Genomic DNA, 20552 nt, shown 5'->3' with positions numbered 1-20552 from the left:
ATACTGCCCATTTTAAGCAACTTTCTTTACACACAATCAAAACCTAAACTCAAATTATTGAAATTGAGCTAAAAACATTATTATGGTGCGTATTTTAATATTATATGATAGTCTGTCATTATTTGAATGTCTGCTGATTGGCAGTCCATCACTTTTTAGAGTGCTTCTTGTTACAGTTCTGTATCAATAAAAGTTTCTCAAATAGAAAACCTATGATTAATAATTTTTCTTCAATATGCTTTGACCAGCTACATAACCTAATTTTTGGTTGAGGTTTTCACTGGGCATCCAAAAGCCATGTGGAAATGACTGAAAGCAAAACACGTTCCTCATCATATTGCACTCAGCTGCAGAAACAGAAAAACCAAACTAAAGAGTACAGATTTGCAAGACCGCAAGCAGTTTTATGGACTAGCTTCTTTTTTAATCACATGAAACAATTAGGCCGTGGTCAGACTCCCTTTAGTTTCAAATGCACTACACTGAGCTGTCTGATGGCACAAGTATCCTCCCATCATCCCAACACCACCAAATGCTGCACTCTGCATAATGCTCCCTACGTCAACTGCTTTGTCCAGAGGAACTCGAAACTGCTTGTTGCTATCTGCTGCCACCAAGAACTGCACTGTAATTCACTAGATTGAAGTTGTTTTGTAAAATGGAGTTAACTGCGGTACATGGAATTTCAGCACAGCAGATGGTTACCAATCATTATTTTCAATTTGTTTAGTTTCAAGCAATGGGGCTGTTTGGGAGGAGCAGTAAGCAGGACGCGAATGGAGAGAGCAGTGAGGTTAGATGCACTGGATTGCAGTGTAACTCATGCTAGGTGGCACAGCATTAAAAGGAGGGGGAAAAGTCTGCTCAGAACTGCAGTAAAGCTAAACAAAAAAATTAAAAACCGGGAATAGATAGAAACAGATTCTATAAACAACTAGAGACTGAAAAATTAAGAACACAGCATTTGAAAGGGGGACAATCTACCATTCTCGGTTCAAGAGTTACCTTATATTTTATATATTGGAAATGGACTTGAAAGTTTCCAAAGGTAAATTGTCTCTATTCACATCTTGCCATCATTCAAATTTGAATCACACTCTACTATAAGTGGTTCAGTTGTTGAACTGGAAATGGAAAAGGACCCATTTATGGACAAGTGCACATGACCAGAAATTAAGCTGTAAATATCTGGGCTGGGCCATTATTGTAGTCAAGAAACATCTGGGGCTGAAGCTGAGGCTAGGCCCAGCTCCTTCTCTGTTCATGTAATTGCTTAGATGATTTATATCTTAGTGTCTCTTAAAATGATTTAAAGAGAGATTTGGAGCCTGAATTTTAAAATCAAGGTGGCTTTGCTCATGCTTTCATTTGTTCAAGAGTGAAAAAAATCCTTGGCTATACCTCTCCCCTCTCCTATGTTTAAGGGGTACAATGTTCCACCACAAGGACAAAATTCACATTTTTCTAAATTCAGACAAAAGACATGACACACACACTTCCAGCAACCAAAGTCAGTGACCTGTCATTCAGCTTACACTGGACTTGCTTGGTGCTTTAATATTCCCCATGAAAATTGCCTTTGAATTATTTTCCCAATGTAGCTTTCTTTTTTTCTTTTTAAATCCTATAAACTGTATCAATACGTTCACATTGTATTTGTTTGTTCCTGCTCTTTTGAACCATCCAAGAGTCGGCTCTGCCTGACACCACAATGCCACAGGTGATGATGGCAGAGGCTCTGTCAGGCACCCCACTGGCACCCAGGCACTGCGTCCCTTAAGGGAACATTTCTGGCTCTAGGACTTGCTTGCTTCACCCCCTCTTCCTCCCCACTAACTTCAATACAGACTATTTTTTTTGGCTTTTAGAACAAGCTGTAAAAGCCATGAATTTAACAGGGGGGAAGAGAAAGGCGGAGAATATTTGGGTTTGGAGGACAAAAGTAACAGATACACTTGAACCATACCAATCCTCTACCAGCAGTTAGCAAAAAAAGAATGCTCCTTCTCAGGCAGAACAGCAGGGCCAGTGTCTGACTGTAAACAACTATATCATCAAAAAAACTTGGTTATTTGAGACTGAACAGATACTATAGCTATATTTCCAACCCATTTCCACAACAACAGAAGCTTATTCCAAGAGTAAACCTAACCCTCAGAGATCAGGTTAGTAAAGGAGTTGACCATGACAGCCTCCAAGTGTTACACCTCCTTTTTTCATTGAGGTTTCAGTAGGTTGGGCAGTTTTACTACAGAGCTCCACCCCACAGCATGGAATGATCAACCAAGTTTGCAAACCTGGGTGTGTGCCAAGGTTGAAGTGACACACTAGTGACTGTCTGAGCCCCCTGGGAAAAAGTGGATTTGATGAATCACAAAGCCATGTCACAATTATTTCTCCGGTAAGTTAACTGTCTGTTGGTCACTGGTGATGAAGACATAAAAGTTTGATGTAGCACTTCCACAGATTGTATTCTGTCTTGGAAATTTTTCCCCCGCATCTCCATAAACTGTCATTATTCTTAGACTAACAAAAACACTTTGACATTTTGAAGGACTGAACAACTTTGCAAATGGAATTGATTCAACATGGGAACATACTACCTAAATATTCTAAACTGTTCACATATTGTGTTCAAACTTCCCCAACAAAATTTGGTCTGGTACCACCCATAAAGCAGATGCCATACATTTCATAAACCACACAACTTTTATTTGAATTATTTTTGAAGAAAAGGTAAGGAAATGGGAACTGAGCATAGCAAGGTAACCTACAAAATAAACAAGACCACAACCCTCCTCCTTTTTTATGTTGCACTGAAACGTAGAAACCCAACAATGATGTAAAGCTTTATCACTCATCATTAAATATGTAGCTAAAATGCTGTATTCATGCAATTTCTCAAGCAGAAATTGCCCAATTTATCCCATTACTAAGAACAGTTGTCTATGTGGTTAATGACACTATGCAACAAATTTTTCTTCAATAGGCATTTCTCCCCAAATATAAAAAAAACAGAACTACTGACTGGGGCATGTCTTTATTCCTGGTGTCAAATCCAGGAATACTTGCTTTTTTTGTTCTACATGAGGAGATCTTAGGAAAATTCAAAGCAGACCATCAAATTAATTTGAATTATTGAAAACCTGATTGTCAATAATGACACACTAAAGTAAAGAGTCACACTGAATTGGAGAACAAATATGACTTCACATAAATATCAAAATTAGTAACATTAATCTATAGGAGAATAAAAAACTGTAAAATGGCATCTCACAAAAGAAACGATTGAGCAATTGAACCTATGCAACTGCAGTAGCATTAACTGAGTTTAACCCCACCAGGATTATTTATTACTTTAGTACATAAGAAATTTTAGTACTTAATTGAGGAAGTCTCAAATGCTCTGCACTGGGTTCTGTAGTCTTTACTAAAGCAGTGTAAGCCTAAAGAACTGTTTCTACCAGGTGAAGAAACATTTGCGAGTCAGCAATATAACGGATTTGAGTCTACCTACATAAAGATCACCACTTGGGGGGAAAAAAAAAAAAGCAAATACAGAAACATTCCCCAGATTAAACAAGGAAAAAGAAAAGGAAATCACTGTAGCACAACTCCAGGAATAATGAGGAATACAGACTTTTTAACGCAACACAAGCAGAATTCTGGCTGTCGGTGCCAGCACTAAAACTTTGAGCAGATGATTGTGCGGGGGAGGATCTGGCAGAGGAGATCACTGCTGTGCCCTCTAGAGGCTGGATGTCTGGCCAAGGAACGGGTTAGCAGCTACCAAAACACAGTGGAAGTGACCAGCACTAAACGTGTAAGTACAGCCTCTTGGTCTTAACCCTGCCACTGTGAAACTCTTTTGCATTTGAAATGCAGTAAACAGGAAAATAGTGAGCATCTAAACCTTAGAAAACTGCTATATTGTACAGTTTTAATGACATCTCTACCATATCTTATGTACTCTAATACATTGAAAGCATTAATACAGCAAACCAAACCTCTAAAGGATTCCTGTCAAGTATAAATACATGCATAAACACAATATATAATTGAAAAAGTCTTTCCTTAATGAGCTCATGGGTGCTTTGGCACAGTGCATAAATTGTAGATTTAAATTTTAAGATGATACATCAATTCCCATAGTTGAACTTTAGAATCAACATAAGAAAATAAAATCTATTCAAAATCAGTTCAGTAAATTATTCTTAATCTAACATAGAGACACACCCCACAAATAACAACAATGATTTTTTTTATCACCCACCAGAGTACTCATGAAGTGTGGATATTTTTAAAGGCAAAAACATCTCAGGGTAAAACTAGGGTCAAATTTTGCATTGGCAGGAAGTAAAAAGCTCTAATATACCTAGTCAATCATACACTAGTTGAAACACAGTCCACGGAGCACTTAATAGCTCAGCCCAACAAACATATCACTGAGTGGAATTTGGTGGACAAATGCAAATAGATAGATTTTTTTTTCTTTAAACTATACATGATTTTTATCCTTATTATCTTACTATGGACAGCAAGTAAGTCTTACTACAGCTAAGTAGGAACTTTCTTGCCTGAAATTCAGCATTGAACTACCCATATCATTACTATTTCAGAAACCATACACCAGTAAATTATATTACAACATAACAGCAATCCGTCCTGAAAATCGTTATCCTATAAGAAACATGCATATACAAGGTTTCACTTCCTTCAGTGCCTTCTTACCACATAATGACGTATTTATAGCTATGCAGTCAGTTTTTTGCTTTAAGAATTTAGAAAATATCCCAATTCAATATCAGGGGGTTTTTTGTGTTTGATATAATACAAAAGAAACACCAAAAGCAAAATAGTTATTTCTCCTCCAAAAGCATAGTTAAATGATAAGTTAGTATCTTTCATGAAAACTTCATTATTGCAACTACAAAACTACACCCTATTCATATTTCATTTTCTTGTAGAAATTACATTATACAATGTGGCATGTAATCAGTTCTGAGTGGGGGTAGGAGAGAACCAGTCGTTAACTACGACTAAAATGACCAGTTTTCCAGTGCAGTTGTCTTCTAATTAAATTAAGTGTGAGGCACAGCCATTGAGATGTGCTATAATGACTTGCTTGGAAGTATTTTTCCCTTTTGCCTTTTTTTTTCCCCTCCTTTGCTTATCAGAATACCTTACACCTTTCAAAACTAGAACAGTGTAGTGGCAGGGGAAAAGGAAAAAAAATACTTTTGGCAGATGCTATGCCAAGGCATGTATTACTCACCATACTTCCACCCACAGTCAGGAATGCAGCTCATCTATTTCTTAGCCCTTTCCACTAACTCAAACACTCAGGACTGCACCTCAATTGCTTTTTCAAAAAGACAAGCTTCTTAATGACAAAGTAGGCTGCCATTTTATTAGCAGCAAAATAAATACAGCTGTAGCGCTCCACCTTGTATCAAGCTAAAGTGATGCCTGTATTTACTCTCAGCTGTTGGGGATTACACCCAAACCCAGTTCTGCTCCAGAACAGCTCCCAGCTGAGCATCTGACAATGCCAGTACCGTGCTCAGGAGATGAGAGCCAGGCACCTCAGAAGAATGTAAAGTGGGCACAAGTTTCTCCTCACTTTATGGTCAGTATTTTCTGTAAGATCTGACTTAGAGAAGAAATAACTTATTATATCAGGGACTTTTATCTTTACAATAAATCACTACAGGTCACCTGGTAGAGGACACAACAGATATTAAAGTGATTATAGCCTTGATGTTAGTCAGAAGATAGAATTACATATGTGTTGGTAGAGATGTCAGTAAAACCACCCAGAATGGCAGTTTTCTGTGTTTCAGAAGCTCACTATTTTTCTGTTTACTACATTTCAAATACAAAAGAGTTTCACAGTGGCAGGGTAAGACCAAGAGGCTGGGAACGAAGAGGGGGGTGCTGGGGGATGTGGGTAGGCTGAGAGAACAGGGCATAGAATGGCTTTGAAAAGCCAGGAAGGAGAGATTCTATTTCTCTGCCATGGGTTTGTATCAGCCACGCTTAAATAATGGTATTGCAAATTAAGGCCCAAGGGAATTTGGAGCGTACAAGTAAGCTTTTGTTCTCCAAACCCCAAAAGGTATGTGGGAGATTTGGGGGTTTGTTTCCATTTAAATGGCATATGTATTTCTAAACAATAAGTTAAACTTTTTTGCTCTTTTTATTGTACAGCCTTGCTGATTCAGTACCTGTTAGGAAAGATACTATTCCCAGCCAATATAGCAACAGCTCTTTCAAGTAACAATTATCTGTTACTGTACTTATCACTTTCATTTACTTGCCTTCAGAACTTCTGAACAAGGAAGAAAGCAACAAATCTAATGTAATAAACCTCACAGGGAGTGGGGGAGGAGGATGGGAGGTGGGAGAAGCAACAGATCGAAAGAAGAGTGCGGGGAGAAGTTATTTGAAGGGATGCAAGCTTTCCAGTGTAAACACAGAGGCTAATTAGTATGTTGTGATTTTAAAACATACTTTGTTATCAGAAAGCAAAATAGAAATCAGTACTAAGAAAAAAAAAATCTTCTGAAGTCTTCAAAGCAGGTGGACAAAAACATAGGCACACACACACAGACAATACATCTCTACTGCCCCCACCCCCCACACATGTACAGATACAAAATTGGGTTAGTTTTCTGTAAATAGGCTTAGCTCCTGTAAATATATCTCAGGATTTTAGGTGTACTTTTTCACACTGTAAGGTTTCTATACAAAACCAGTTTAATCTCACTGCCTCTGATTATTATTAGAAACTCATTATTTGAGGACATCTATCTTTACAGTAACTATGCACCATTAAGGAGCACAATGCCCATAATTGTTTAAAAAAGCCATGAGGGGGAGGGGGAAGGGAGAAGGATCAGGAGGAAGGAGAAGATAACTAAGGAAGATTTTGCAATTAGAACAGCATAATCTACTCTGCATTTTGCTCCTTGAAATACCTACACAGTAAAAAAACAATTAAAATTTTCCTCTGAGCAAAATCACAATTGAATCATTCCTTATACCTTTATTAATGCATGTATTTTAGTCCTGATGAAATTTACACGCGTTTTTACAACCACCAGGAAAAATCAAAACCTATGTTTCTTCTATTGTACAGCATTAATACCTCAAGAGGGAGATTGGACAATTAAGAAGTACAAATAAAGATAATGCCTACCATTTTCTGGGGAAATTCCTTATAGCACCTAGCTTCTAAAGTTTGTTGCACACCTGCATATCCAAAGTCAATAGAAATTGCAGGGATTGTCCTCTGATAACCAAGCACCCAAAAGTGGAAAGCTGAATTACACTTTCTGAGATGCAATACTATTTGTGATGTTATCTCAGCCACTCAGACCCTTCAAGCTCAAACTGCAGCTGTTGTACTGCTTTGAAACAGAGAGGAACAGTCACTTTAGCCAAAAAGGACTTGCCTGTCATGAATGAAAGCAGTGAATTCTACAATTTCTAAGCAGATGACATCCTGGGGAAGCAGGGTGGGGTGGTGTTTGCTAATTACTCAATAACTAAACATCTTTCCTTAATTAGTGCTGAAAATCATTACTCCAGATGAATACTGGAGTCAATTTGTTATTCTGTATCATATGGATACCACATCACATTATAATTGAATATTTCTAACTAGTAAAAACTTTAAAAATGTCATGCATTAAGGCACTGCTTTTTCACAGTCTCTATAAGCACATGATGAGATATATTTTATCTACAGCTCATAGCGAGATATATTTTACCTACATCTAACTTTAAAACACAAAGGCTTCTGATACTTTCTGAGCCATGTGTTTCAGCAAATATGTTCTCTGCATATTAAGGTGTGCCTTTGATATGGCTGCCACACTGACAAATGCTAGGAGCCGAATAATGACAAGTTCCTCATACCCCTCGTTACGTAGGGTTTACTGACATTAATCTGAATAACATTGCTTGATGGGATGATCATGGTTACCCATCATGGTTTATGTTATCACTAAAGTTTTTTAAACTGAAAGTGCAAAAATAAATCACTATTGTAGTATAACGAATGCCTACACAGGACAGGACTATGAAATATAATGAATGAAAGTCAAAGAACAAAATGAAAATCAATAATTAAGAAAGGTTAATTGCAGCACGAACAGTTTCCAAAATATACTTATTACAGCTGTTGTTAAAGGCAAAGAGCAAGAAGTAAAAAATTATCAGAAATTCTATGAACATATGAAAAATTATTATCTTTAAAATTAAATATCTGCTTATTTATAGTATGCGCAATACAGTATCACTGTAGTTATGAAGTTAATATAAAGCCTTCTGGTATAAAGATCTAACATCAGTAAACATAAAACCACTTAATTTGGTATATCAAGTGTTCATTTAGTTGAAGAGCTAATAAATTTATAGTCTTCTTCCATATTAAAAACAACTGAATGCTGATGGCTTAAATTTGATGATGTTTAAACCCAGTGGTTTTCTGACTGAATGGAGACAGCCAGTTCAAAAATTATCAAAGGTGACTTAAAGTCTGTATTTTTATACAAAACAACACAGACTATTTTAATTTTAATTTTTTTGCTGAAATAATGCAGGTGACCTATCAATTGAGCTTAAAGATCTTCAGCAAACTTAATGTGTATATCAAATAAAACAATTTCATATAGTGCAAAACAAATTAATAAAAACATTTTCCAAACTGAGTTTTCACACAGCCACACTGCACTCTTATTTTAGAGCTGCAAAGGAAAACAGAATTGTATCCACATACTAAGAGTATATTTCTACAATACTGTATATAGTCATATGGTCCACAAATGCCAACAACAGGGGACTGAAAATAGGATCAATTCTTTTCTTTCTCAGAAACAATCTTGTAAGCATCTGAGTTCCCAAAGACATAAAAGAATAGTTACTTTTCTGAGATCTTTTGATACTGCTCTTCATGGTGGAGCTATCCACAAGTGATGGGAAAGATCTCTTTTGAAAGTAAATGGTGCTCCTTCAAATGTGTTCAGAAACATCTTTGCTGTTCCTTTCTCTGTTTCTCAAGTTAAACTTGAAAAGGATGCTTGATTTTTTAAAATTTGGTTTAGGTATCACAATGGGATACCTAATATCAGACAGTGCTTGCAAACCTTATTCTAGCTGTTTCTTTCTCTGTGTCAACACAGGAGGCTGAAGTAATCAGATAGGTCTAAAGAACACAGAGGATGTTAACCTGTACTTTCTCAGAATCTGTGATGAGTAGGTTCATACTTTGAACATGACCACACTGAGCCATAAGGCATACAAATAGTTACTTTCACCTAAAAGCACAGCTATCACAGCAGTTTGTACAGTAGGGCTATCAGTTCATAATATCTTAAATGTCAATATTGATACTATTGTCATGGATTAATAATTTCTGCCTATAATTTTATCATCTACTCTCTGGTGTCGTTCAGTAATATAAAGTAATTGTTGGCTCTTCCCCTCACCATGACTCTAGAAGACAAGCACACAAAATCAGTTGTACTGTCTAGGAGTAATTTTGTAACACTACAGTTTTCAGTTTTATTAAATGATAATTCAAGCTCACTGTATAAATGCTTTATTAAAGACTTGCTTATATGCTAGAATGGAGGAAATAAAAAGGGAAAAAACATCTCAGATTAAAATAGTGATGTTATTTCCAACATATTAAAAGGCAAACAGCTGTTATTCTAAATCAGGCAAAAAAAAACCCCCCAAAAAAAACCCAAAACAACTTGAATGAAAACATGAAGATACGTTCCTGCCACAGACCCTGTGACCCACCAGGTTCAGCCCTCTCTCCCGTTTCCTCTTAATATTCATTTTCAAATTCCCTTCAGATTAGCAGGAGTTATGCAAACATGCCTTAATGTGTCTCTTAGGCATTTTATCACACTGAAGAAGAGAAGCAAAAAGTTTAATTGTGACCTGTATCAGAAAATCATTCATTCAATCCTGCTTCATTAGATGTAAGACCGCTATCTTAGTTCATGAAGTTCGACCACAGTATGCTCTTACTGCTAAAGTATTAATGCAAATAAGATACATATTACTCAGACCGATTTATCATCACCAATCTGTAACCAGCTTGACACATGCACACATTCTAAAATATCACACAAAATAAACCATGGCATACGTCTTCATGCACTGAGCAATTAATCTACAGAAGGTGAGCCACATGCTTTAACAAAGAGTAGAGGACAGATTACAAGTAGGATACAGAAGGGTTAAAAACAGACAACAAAAAGTCCAGGCAACACATGATTTCAAGGAATCTGGAACAAAAACATACTTACATCACCAAAGTTTGTTATCATATCAAAATGATCTCAGCATTTTGTTGGCATACCTTTCAGGGTATTTGAGATTTAACTAACAACATGATAGCAGTAGCTACACTATAAAAGAAGTGAGAAAAGAGTTTCTCAGTTACACTTAAATAATATGACTGGTAATTGCTATTTCAGTACTGCATGGCATATCAGACTACACACTTAATAGACTATTATGGAAAAAAAAAATTAAAAATGAGCCAGTGGCATAACAGTCATCTGTAGCTGCATTATTTTTAATTATAGCCAAGACACATGAAACTTTTTCTACAGAAAAATGGTTTAAAGAACAAAGTTTTAGTCCATTATTCAAATAATGTATGGCTGTTCTTTCTATTGTACAAATACAATAGCTTTTGTGGTAAGGAGTGTTGCTTATATGATTAAAGAGATAGTTGAGTGTTATGATATGTTTGACAGGTACCGTTCCCAGCACTATCGGAACAGACACACAATCCTGTTATTACCATTCTGTGTGTGCCGATACCTCATAGCAACAGAGCTCGGCAAAGCAAAAGCAGAAACTCCACATTTTCATCACTGCAGACATTTCTGTATGCCCTTAATCAGTGGTGCTTTTTTGCAGATAACACTTTTTCGTGTCCTTCCCATTCCCAAACCGACCTGTCAAAGCTGGATCTTTCCCTCAGTTTCTCAAGATTTTGGTAACCAAGACTGACCAACTATTTCTCTTTCCATTTTCCCTCACTTGTCACACAGCGGGGTCAACCCCAACATGCATTTAGAAGCAATAGTAGTGAAGTCCACTTGTGCTTAGTAGATTGCTCCAAATACAAATTATCTTCTAAGAAACATTAATATATATATATACATTCTCTTTAACATGCCAGTCAAGGGGATGGCAGGTACAATTATTAAAGGACTGAAAGATTTTGGTTCCTTTGACCTCCATTACATCTCCAGCATATGATCCTCTGCTCCTTGAAGGATAAGATTGTATTTGTCGAACCTACAGTAACATCTGGCAAGTGGCTGTCTCTGGTTTTCTCTGTTAGCTACCATCCTTTAAAGGAATATAGTTTCATCAGCTTCATTAAGGGAGATGTATATGTTGTTTTGATTGAGAGATTTACTTTTTTTTTTTTTTTTAAGAAAAACTAAAAATTGAATTATCTTAAGGAATTTTCTTTATACTCACATTTCTCACACACTCTATAAAAATATCATTGACATAGGGTGAAAAGGTCGCATACCTCACCGAAATGGAGCCAAGTACTCCCGTAAGGTTTTTCACCTGGAAAATATCCATTCAACTAATTCTATGTATTGGATTTTTTAAATTATTATTTTAGTAACCAAAAAAAAAAAAAACCAAAAAAAAACCCAAAAAAAACCTATGGGCCTTTTCCCAGCCGAGAGTTCCCTGAAGTCATCTTTCCCATAAGGAAGATAAGTTTTCACTTAGAGGATAGCATCTCTAGCAGCAAGATTTTAATACTCTGCAACAATATCAGGGGTACGCAATCCTGAATTTACGGCTCTTCAAATTGCTTTTATAGCTATACTATTCATTTTGGATCAGATGCTTATCTAAAATTCCATACATCCATAATATCTAATTTAAAACAGCTTCCAATAAGTCAAAGAACAGAACTGAGGGAAAAAAAAAAAAAGACAAGCCAGCATAACCATAACAAACAACAAACAAACAAAAAAGCCACAGTGGTACAGATTCTGGGAACTGTAAATTATTGTATCTTTTTAAAGTTCAATAATTTTTACACCAATTAAGGATCGTGCCCCATAGGCAGAATGCCACTTCAAACTTAATTTTTTTTCACCTCCATAGTACTGCTTCTCATCTGCTCTGTTAGTAATACATGATAATTTCTAATTAGCTTATTCCAAATTCTTTTTGCAGTTATTTTTATGCCTTATCAATAACTGAGAAGGAAAAAAAAAGTGCTGATTTATCAATTAATCAAGCTTTATGGACATAAAATATTCCTCAATACTTCAGAAATGTCTGCAGAACAATTTCCTCCAATCACAAGATCAATGAATCAATGTAGAACCCAGTAATTAAATTTATCAACTCGGTATCAATACATCCAGCACTTTATGAAAGTATTGTGTGAAGTTTTTACTGTTAACAGATCTATTGATTGAGGGCAAAGAGCCAAATATTTCTATTATTAGATCTGGGGATGCAAGATCAAAACTCAGTCTGCCATAAACAACATACAAGTGTTTTATATAGACAGATCTCATGCTGATTCTGTACCATTAAACCTACTTCTAACAAGCAGATAAGCCTATTAATTGATGATTAAGACTACAGAAAGATCTGTCATTATATTCAATGCTTCTTGTATGCATTCATTGAATACACTTATTGACAGGAAACATACAGAATAATTCTCCTCTAAGAATAATATTTTAAAAAGAAACAGAGCAGCTAAACAATAGCAGATTCCAAACCTTGTTCATGCAGCATAAAATAGCCTTATTAAAATTTGAAACTAAAGCTTTGTAGTTTGAAAGAGATTCTCCACCGTATATTGCAGTTATTAATAGAGAGGTGAAAAATAAAGCCCAAAGATGACACATCTAATAAGAGTCATAATAAAAAGAACCCAAGGAAACAAAAACACCATCCAAGTGTTTTACAGTTCAATTTCTTAAGGGCTAGTATACAAACTATTCTGGAATATCTTTTTAGTTGCTATCCCTTACTATATACACATAAGCAAGTAGGGCACAAAAGTTCATCAAGTGCCATTTTTCAATTATAAGAAAAAAAAGTAGTAGGGCTTTTTATATCAAGAAAATAAACCACAAAAAATGTTTGGCTCTGCTTAACTATAAAAACGCTTAAAGAACAGCTAATGACATAAGACTAGTCATTTTTTCCCATGAACTGCATGATGAAAATATAAATAATAACACTCTTCATACTTCTAAAATGCTGCTACGATAAGCAAACATCCCCGTACTTTCACAATGTTGCAATAAATAAAAACAATTTGATCTCATAGTGAAGGTATCTTATTATGACAGGAGGAAATAAAAACAAAACCTCCAAACCCACCAGATTCATGTAGGAGTCACATCCTGTTACAAACATCAAACAACAATGAGCCTTTATTACCATGCTATGATTCCTTCATTTCAAACATGATTAATTAGCAACTATAACACTCACCAAAACTCCCACCACGCTGCTGTTTGCTGCCTATTTTCAAATGGGTCTATATCAAGTATTCATAAGCAGTGTTAGTCTCATTTACGACACTGAAGAAAAGAAGTCAAAGCATCCTGCTTTAAGGAAAATTTCACTCATACCCTAGCCAAAAAAAAAAAAAAGCACAGAAAAGAAAACAGAAACCCTACAACAACCAAACACCAAAACCCTGTTCCTTCAAAGCGATCCCTTTATAATCCAAACACAAACTTTATGCAAAATTAAAAACTTTTTTAGTGAAGCTGCTGAACAATTTAGATGGTTGAATATAAAGGAAAATAAAAGATCAGTTTTAGACATTGTTTTGGTCTTTTTTTTTTTTTTTACTTGAAACCTAGCTTTATATTCAATTTTAATTACACTGCTCCTGTTGAGAATGAAAGCATGGTTCATGTGCTAAAAATGGATAGAAAAAGAGAAATAGATGGGGAAGACTCACTTAGCAGTACCCTTAAGATGTTTTAAGCCATGCAAACAGATACCCTCAAATGTACCTTACTTGCAATAAACATTACTTTAGCAGTAAAAGAAACTTTGTTTCACAGGGATAAGAGGTGGAAACCGAGATTACAAATAGAAGAAGAAAATAGACTGAGAGGAGAGGAAAAAATTGCCTTCTCAAGCAGAACTCTATAAATACCATCAGAAAGACAACAAAAAAAGGTTCCATTTGGAAGCAACAGATGTATTCCTAAGCAAGAAAATATCCCCGATGAAATAATGCAGAGAGAGAGAGTCATACAGACAGGATCTTTAGAAGCATGAAAAGAAACTGCCTGTGTGGCAAAGCTAAAGTTTTCTTGTGAAAATAAAAATTAGGTAGAAGATCCAATACATCCTTAGTTTACCAGCTCTTATATCAGAGATACTTATTTTGTCACGCCCAGAGCAGAGCAATTTTTTAGTGCAAATCAGTTCTACTCTCTCCAGCTTTTTCAATTTTATAAATTTGGGACCAAAAACATCAAAGCAGCTTCCACTTCGGACCTAACTTTTAGAGGATCAATGTGACAAGTCACTGCTTGATAGATGTTTCTCTTGATAAACGACTTGTTCAAAAGAGACATTGTAGCTTTCATTTCCTGACCACAACACACTTTTAATTTGCAACAGCAGAGCTGCTCGAGTGTGACTAGTTCCCACTTTCCAGTCTTTCAGGACTGTGGCACTGTCAGGCCACATGCACGGGCAAAACAAAAACTCAGAAAGAGATGAATTTGCAGAAAGAATTTTAGCAAAACTTTTCCTCAAACAGGAACCTGATTATATTTGATTTCTCCTAACAGTGGGCTCTTATATCTCCCCTCCCCATCACCCTCAATCCTTAACATTTAAGGGAAGCGAGGAAAGAGAGAAGTCATATTCAAAATATATACTTAAGCACCATAGAATATATATAGCTGCCTAATAGCATCGTGTTTATTGTACATACATATATTACTGCTACTATAATTATTATTATTATCTGGGAATTGCATTTAACAGTCCAAACCGTCCACACCATCCAATTTCAGCTCTCAGCATACTGTCCGATTCCCGATTTAAAATTTATAAATGTAATATCCTCCTCATCACAAGCAGCAGTCCAATCTGCTCTGAATATATATTACAGCTTTAACATCACAGAGGGAAATCTCCCATCTGGCAATCACATTTGCTCCAACAGCTCTAGGAAAAAAAAAAAAAAAAGAAAGAAAAAAAATGTTCCGCTCTCGCTTGCTTGCTCTTCTCCTTAAAACATTTCTCAGAGCAAATTATGTGCATCTAAAATAAACAGTTGCCTTATTGATCGTTCCAAAGTCAACAAGTTCTAAATGCAAAATGCAATCAGATCATTCCCATCATATAGCACCTGGGATATGTTTAGCAATACAGTCACCTACAACACCAAAATAGGAGTGTACATTGTGCAACTGCTCTCTCAATGTCTTTCTTGCATTCAGATATGTTATTACGAGATCATCAGCCACACACACCAGCCCTCCCCCTTATCCCAAACACGCACACACACACATGCACACTCTCTCTCTCTCTCCTAGGGTCTCTCTCCATCCTTATTTGTTACTATCACACACAATTAAAAGTGAACATACCCCTTTTTTTGGTTGCACAAAACAGACTAATAGTCACTTTTGTTGATACTTCCTTAGCCTTAACTGCATACTGCACCACAAGGAGCTCTATTGAAATTCCCCATGCTCCATTTTATCTTTTTTGGAGGAAGGGGCAGCGTGGGGGGCTGGAGAGTGACCATTAAAATGAAGCCAGTTTCAGCACCTGATTATTTCATTCTGTTAAGCATTGAGAGCAGAGCAGTGTGAATTAGACACTTGTAAACTGAGCATAAAATACTCCTTATTAAATCATATTAAGCATTCGGCCACAACAGTAATTTTGTTTGTTTACATGCAAAACATTCGCCCACCCCACATCAGTTAGAATCTCTAGCAGATGATTACACTGGAAGTAAGAGAGGGAAAAGCAGCTGGAGTTTAAATAACTACTAAAAAACCACTAGTTTGCAAAAGGAAAAGATGCATTTTAGGCATGTATGTATGAGCACATAGATGTGTAGGTGTATATATTCATTGCTACACGTTTTTGCCCTCTCCACTCCCCGAGTTTTACTAATTTACATACCATTGGAGTTCAGTGGTGTGTATAGTGCACTGCTGGTAACATGCAACTTCAGGTTTTACAATTGAGATCAATACAATGGACAAAACTAATGCCACAATCGAAGCAGAAACGATAAACAAATCATATCAAGAGAAAAAAAAATTCTTATATATACACAAGAAAATATACTATTAAACATTAGGTATTTATTACAAAATATTTGCATGCAGAGTCCTTGGTGCGTTATCATGCTATTTAAATTTGTCTTTGCTATTTAGATGCAAAGGAAGTAGATCCCAAAACGGACATACCATAAACACTGGTGCTACTGATCATTTCTTGCTGGCAGCACAAAAAGCTGAATTGGATTTTTCACAAGCAGGAATTCCAAAGGTTGCTTTTCATTAAAGCCACTTTTCCTCTCAGCTATCAAATGTCACTGCCTTGAAACGTGGGCCCTTTCGTCAGGTATTCATTTAACCTACATGCATATAATTAAGTGGGAAAGCAACATCAACAAAAAGGGGATCTCAGATCACAAGAGAAGAAAGAAAGGGGGAAAAAAAGCACATGACCAGGAATGCAAGTCCATGTCAATTTCACTCACTCCCATTGAAACTAACAAGAGCTCCAGGGAGGATAGTAATAGGATCAGTGGATTGTATATACCATTAAATTATACATCTTTCTCTCCCTCCTGAGCCAACAATACGCCCACCACGCTGTACCCCCTCCAAGATGATGTGCTTACATTTTACTGCAAGAGCTCCTCTGACATATTCGTGCCTCTCCCCCCCCCCCCCCCCCCCCAGCCAAGACATAGCAATTTAAACCTAACTTTTGTTCTGCGAGATTCTTATTTGCACTTATTTGGTCAGAAGTTAGTTGCCTCCATGTCCAGACCCGCGTTACCTGCAGTTTATTATTTTCAAAGCAACTTAAAAATAAATCCAATTAAGAGGAGGAGGAGGAGGTGAGGACGGAGCTTGCAATCGCGAACTCTTAATCTGCCTACTATTGTTGGCAATGATCAAGGAGGAAAAACCATGCACTGCGATTGTATATCTGTACTTTCCAGACTACGATCAGGCAAGCAGACCGGAGTGCTTAGTATTAGAAAACGACCGCAAATTAGGCAAAATATTTAGGGCACGAAAAGACGATTAATACGCGGCTCTGTCGGAGATCTTTAAGATTAAATAAAATTTAAAACGATGATAGGGAGACTGGAGGGGGGGAGAAAAAGATCCTCTTACCTGGAGATTTGGTACAAGAACCCGATAGGTTAGAGTAGCATCGATCCGATGTGTTTGCTGATGAATGGGGGCTCGGGTTAAGTGAAGGTGCCTGTGATTTGAAATCATTCCAAGTTTTTGAAGGGAAGACTGACTGCAGCCTCTGCCATGTTGGAATTTCAAACCCAAAACAGCTGCTTTGCAAGGAGCCAGCATGCCAGCAGCTGGACGCCTGCGCAGAGCGCCGCCGAGCCAAATTCAAATCACTTTCACGCGAAGAGCCAAAGATCAGTTTTCAAAGGGGGAGCGGCGCGGGGGGCGGGGGCGCTCCGCGGTGCTGCGCGCCGGGGCCGCCGCTTCCCGCGGGGGCCGGCGGGGTGTCCGTGCCGCGGCTCCGCTCCCTCTCCCCGGGGCGGCGGGACGGGGACAGCGGGCAGCGGGCTCCCTCCGCGGCGGCGGAGGCGGCCGGGCTCCCCTCGGGCGCGGCGACCCGGAGCCGGAGCCGGGGCCGGGGCCGGGGCCTAGCGGCGGCCCGCGGCCGCGGGGCAGGCGGCCGGGCTGTGGCGGCGGAGCTGCCCTCGGTTGCGGCCGCCTCCGCTCCGCCGCGGCCGCCCCGCGTCTCCCCGCCCGGGGCCGGAGCGGTGTCCCGGCTCGGCCGGCAGCGGCCTGCGCGGCTGCCCTGGCCGGCAGCTGCTGCGCCGCGTCCCTGGGCGGGCGGGCGGCGTCGGGGCTCGCGGGTCGCCAGCGCCTCCCGCCCGAGGAAAATGGCCGGGGTGGAAGTGCCGGCCCGGCCCGAGCGGCGGCGGCGGGGCCGCGCAGCCGTGCCCCGGCCCCGCGCAGCTCCCGGGGAGCCCCGGCCGCTGCCCGCCTGAGCCCGGCTGCTAGCGGCCGCGGAGAGGCATTCCCGGGAGCCGGCAATGGCTGAGGGGCCCCGGCAGCCACACCTCCCTCTCCCCGCACTTCCCAGCCCGGCTCGGCGGGGGATGGCAAGGAGCCAGCTCAGCTACCCCGGCCCACAGCTGCCGGGGACTCCCCTCGCATCAGAGGGATTCCCCGGGGGGGGATGTTAGACGGGCTTTACAGTCGGCTCATGCTGGCAGGGAAGGCGTATGGTGGCCAGGCGGCACACAGCGGGCCCTGCCTCTCGCGCACGGGTCTCCCCGGCGCGGCCGAGCCCCGTGCGCCGGAGCTGCCCCGGCTCCTCGCTGTCCCCGGCTCCTCGCTATCCCCGGCCCCGCTGTCCCCCGCGCCCCGCTGTCCCCCGCGCCCCGCTGTCCCCGGCTCCCCGCTGTCCCCCGCGCCCCGCTGTCCCCGGCTCCCCGCTGTCCCCCGCGCCCCGCTGTTCCCGGCTCTCCGCCCCGCTCTGCCCGGCGCCCCGCTCTCCCCGCTCCGTCCCCGCACATGTGTGCGCTCCCGCTGCCCGATCACCGCAGCTGTGGAAAGGGATGTGAGGGCTTCCCGCGAGACAGATCCACGTTCCTGGGCTTGCACCTGATGGGACTATCAGAGCATTTTTACCTTCTAACGGGGAGGAAGCCACCCTGTCCGGATGCTGTTCCTGGGCTTTGGTTTGGAATCCTGGAGCGGTTTCACTTCCTCTCTTCCTTGTCCTGCTGTGGAGTTAAGGATAGCTTTGGAGGGTTGTTTGTCCGTCCTGGATATAGAGGATATGATATGATTAAATTTTCTTAGTAAAAATGGAAGATGTAAAGGCAGTTAAGGCTTTGAAGGAGGCAGGGGAGACCAGTCCCAGGGGACAGCATCTGGAGGAGTGGGAATAGGCTCGTTTCCCTTTGCTGTATTATAGTAGGCCTCAATAAAACTGAACTAGTTGCCAGCAGAAGCTGCTGTGAGCTGTCAGCCATTCCCTATCCTACCCAGGTAATAGAGAAGGAAAAGAAAGGACAGGAAGGCCTGTCTGGTTGATGTTGTCCATGCAATAATTTAATTAATCCAAAATGATTTTTACCTGCTGGTGAAAATAGGCACCTTTCACACTTTTGGAAGGCCATAGCTAGCCCATTTTAGAAAGCTGTGCCTAAAAATTGAAATAAAAAGAGGAAAAGGGCTAGACAGACTTCTGCTGATTAAGAATATGGGAGGTGTTCCTGGCTGACTTGGACAGCTGGGGATAACTCTAGCACTGCTACATGATGAGAGCACTGCTGATGGAATAACAAAGTGTCCTGAAACAAAGAGCTGGTTTGGAGCACATACTGCTTTTGCTTCCCAGTATGTCCCAGGTAAAACAAAACATACACAGCAAAACACGGTTAAACTGAATTTTGGGATGTAGAGAGCTATTTTTAGAACTTGCAACATAGCTATAGCAACAGAAGTCTACTGAAATAGCTTTAGACAGCTGTCCAGAGCAGCCAGCAGGCGAGACACCTGGCCACTGCACCCGCCGTGGTCCAGTCTGCACCGTGCTCTTCTGACACTTTTTCCCTGCCCTCAGCATCAGGTGGCTCTGAGCAACAGCCCAGAGCCTGGCTGAGCCCATTGCCTGTGCACACAGCTGCTCATCGTCCCCTCTACAAGAGCTTATGGTTTTTAAGCAGGTGCCTTGGCAAGCAGGCAACTGCTCCAAATGCAGGTAACACATCAGCAGCCTCTGCTACTCCCGGATCTGACCCAACTACACATTACATGTAGAAGTCTCTGACACTGAAATCTGCAACACAGCATATTGCCTCTGCTGCTGTTGCCAGCACCATCACAATCCCAAGGTCATGAGCTTGGTCTAAAAATCATATTCTTAAACATTAAAAGGATTCTTTTGTCTTTGCTACTTTATGCATCTGGATTCTTTTCCCATTGTTTTTTCCACAATCATGGCACTATGCACTTTTTCTCTCAAGAGAAAGATTAGTTTCTTGCACAATTACAGAGTTCTGTGACTTGTACCTGTAGGAAAACAACAACTGGTGATTACTAGAAGGCATTAGTCTATAAACTTGGGTGCTTTTTAAACTTTTTTTACTAATTAATGTATTTACCAATCTTTGTATTGCATTAACCTCAGTATTTTCATTGTATATCTTTTTATTTTCTTCAGGCTTCTCCTGCCATATTAACATAGCATAAGTTGAAACAATAGGCATGCAGCATATGTTTGTATGGGCTGAT

General features: G+C 39.7%; 1 protein-coding gene across 9 annotated transcripts in view; it reads right to left on the bottom strand.

Annotated features, from left to right (window-relative positions):
* Nucleotides 1-20552, bottom strand: part of FIGN (fidgetin, microtubule severing factor) — a 107614-nt gene that overhangs the window by 77149 nt on the left and 9913 nt on the right. For 4 of the 9 annotated variants that reach the window (XM_079311830.1, XM_079311831.1, XM_079311832.1 and 1 more), the window contains exons 1-2: nt 17445-17579; nt 16500-16669 (exon numbers count right to left, since the gene is read on the bottom strand). Coding sequence is in view for 2 of the 9 variants with exons in the window: in XM_079311829.1 (XP_079167955.1) it covers nt 16500-16524 (25 nt within the window). In the remaining 7 variants the exon portion in view is untranslated. Of the gene's footprint in view, nt 1-5275; nt 5347-16499; nt 16670-17444; nt 17682-18941; nt 19078-20552 lie in introns of those variants that run through there. The other 5 variants (XM_079311827.1, XM_079311828.1, XM_079311833.1 and 2 more) reach the window with 5 other exon arrangements.

This window comes from Erithacus rubecula, assembly GCF_903797595.1.
Source record: "Erithacus rubecula genome assembly, chromosome: 8".
NCBI lineage: Eukaryota > Metazoa > Chordata > Aves > Passeriformes > Muscicapidae > Erithacus > Erithacus rubecula.
This window is presented reverse-complemented; position numbering and strand designations above follow the sequence as displayed.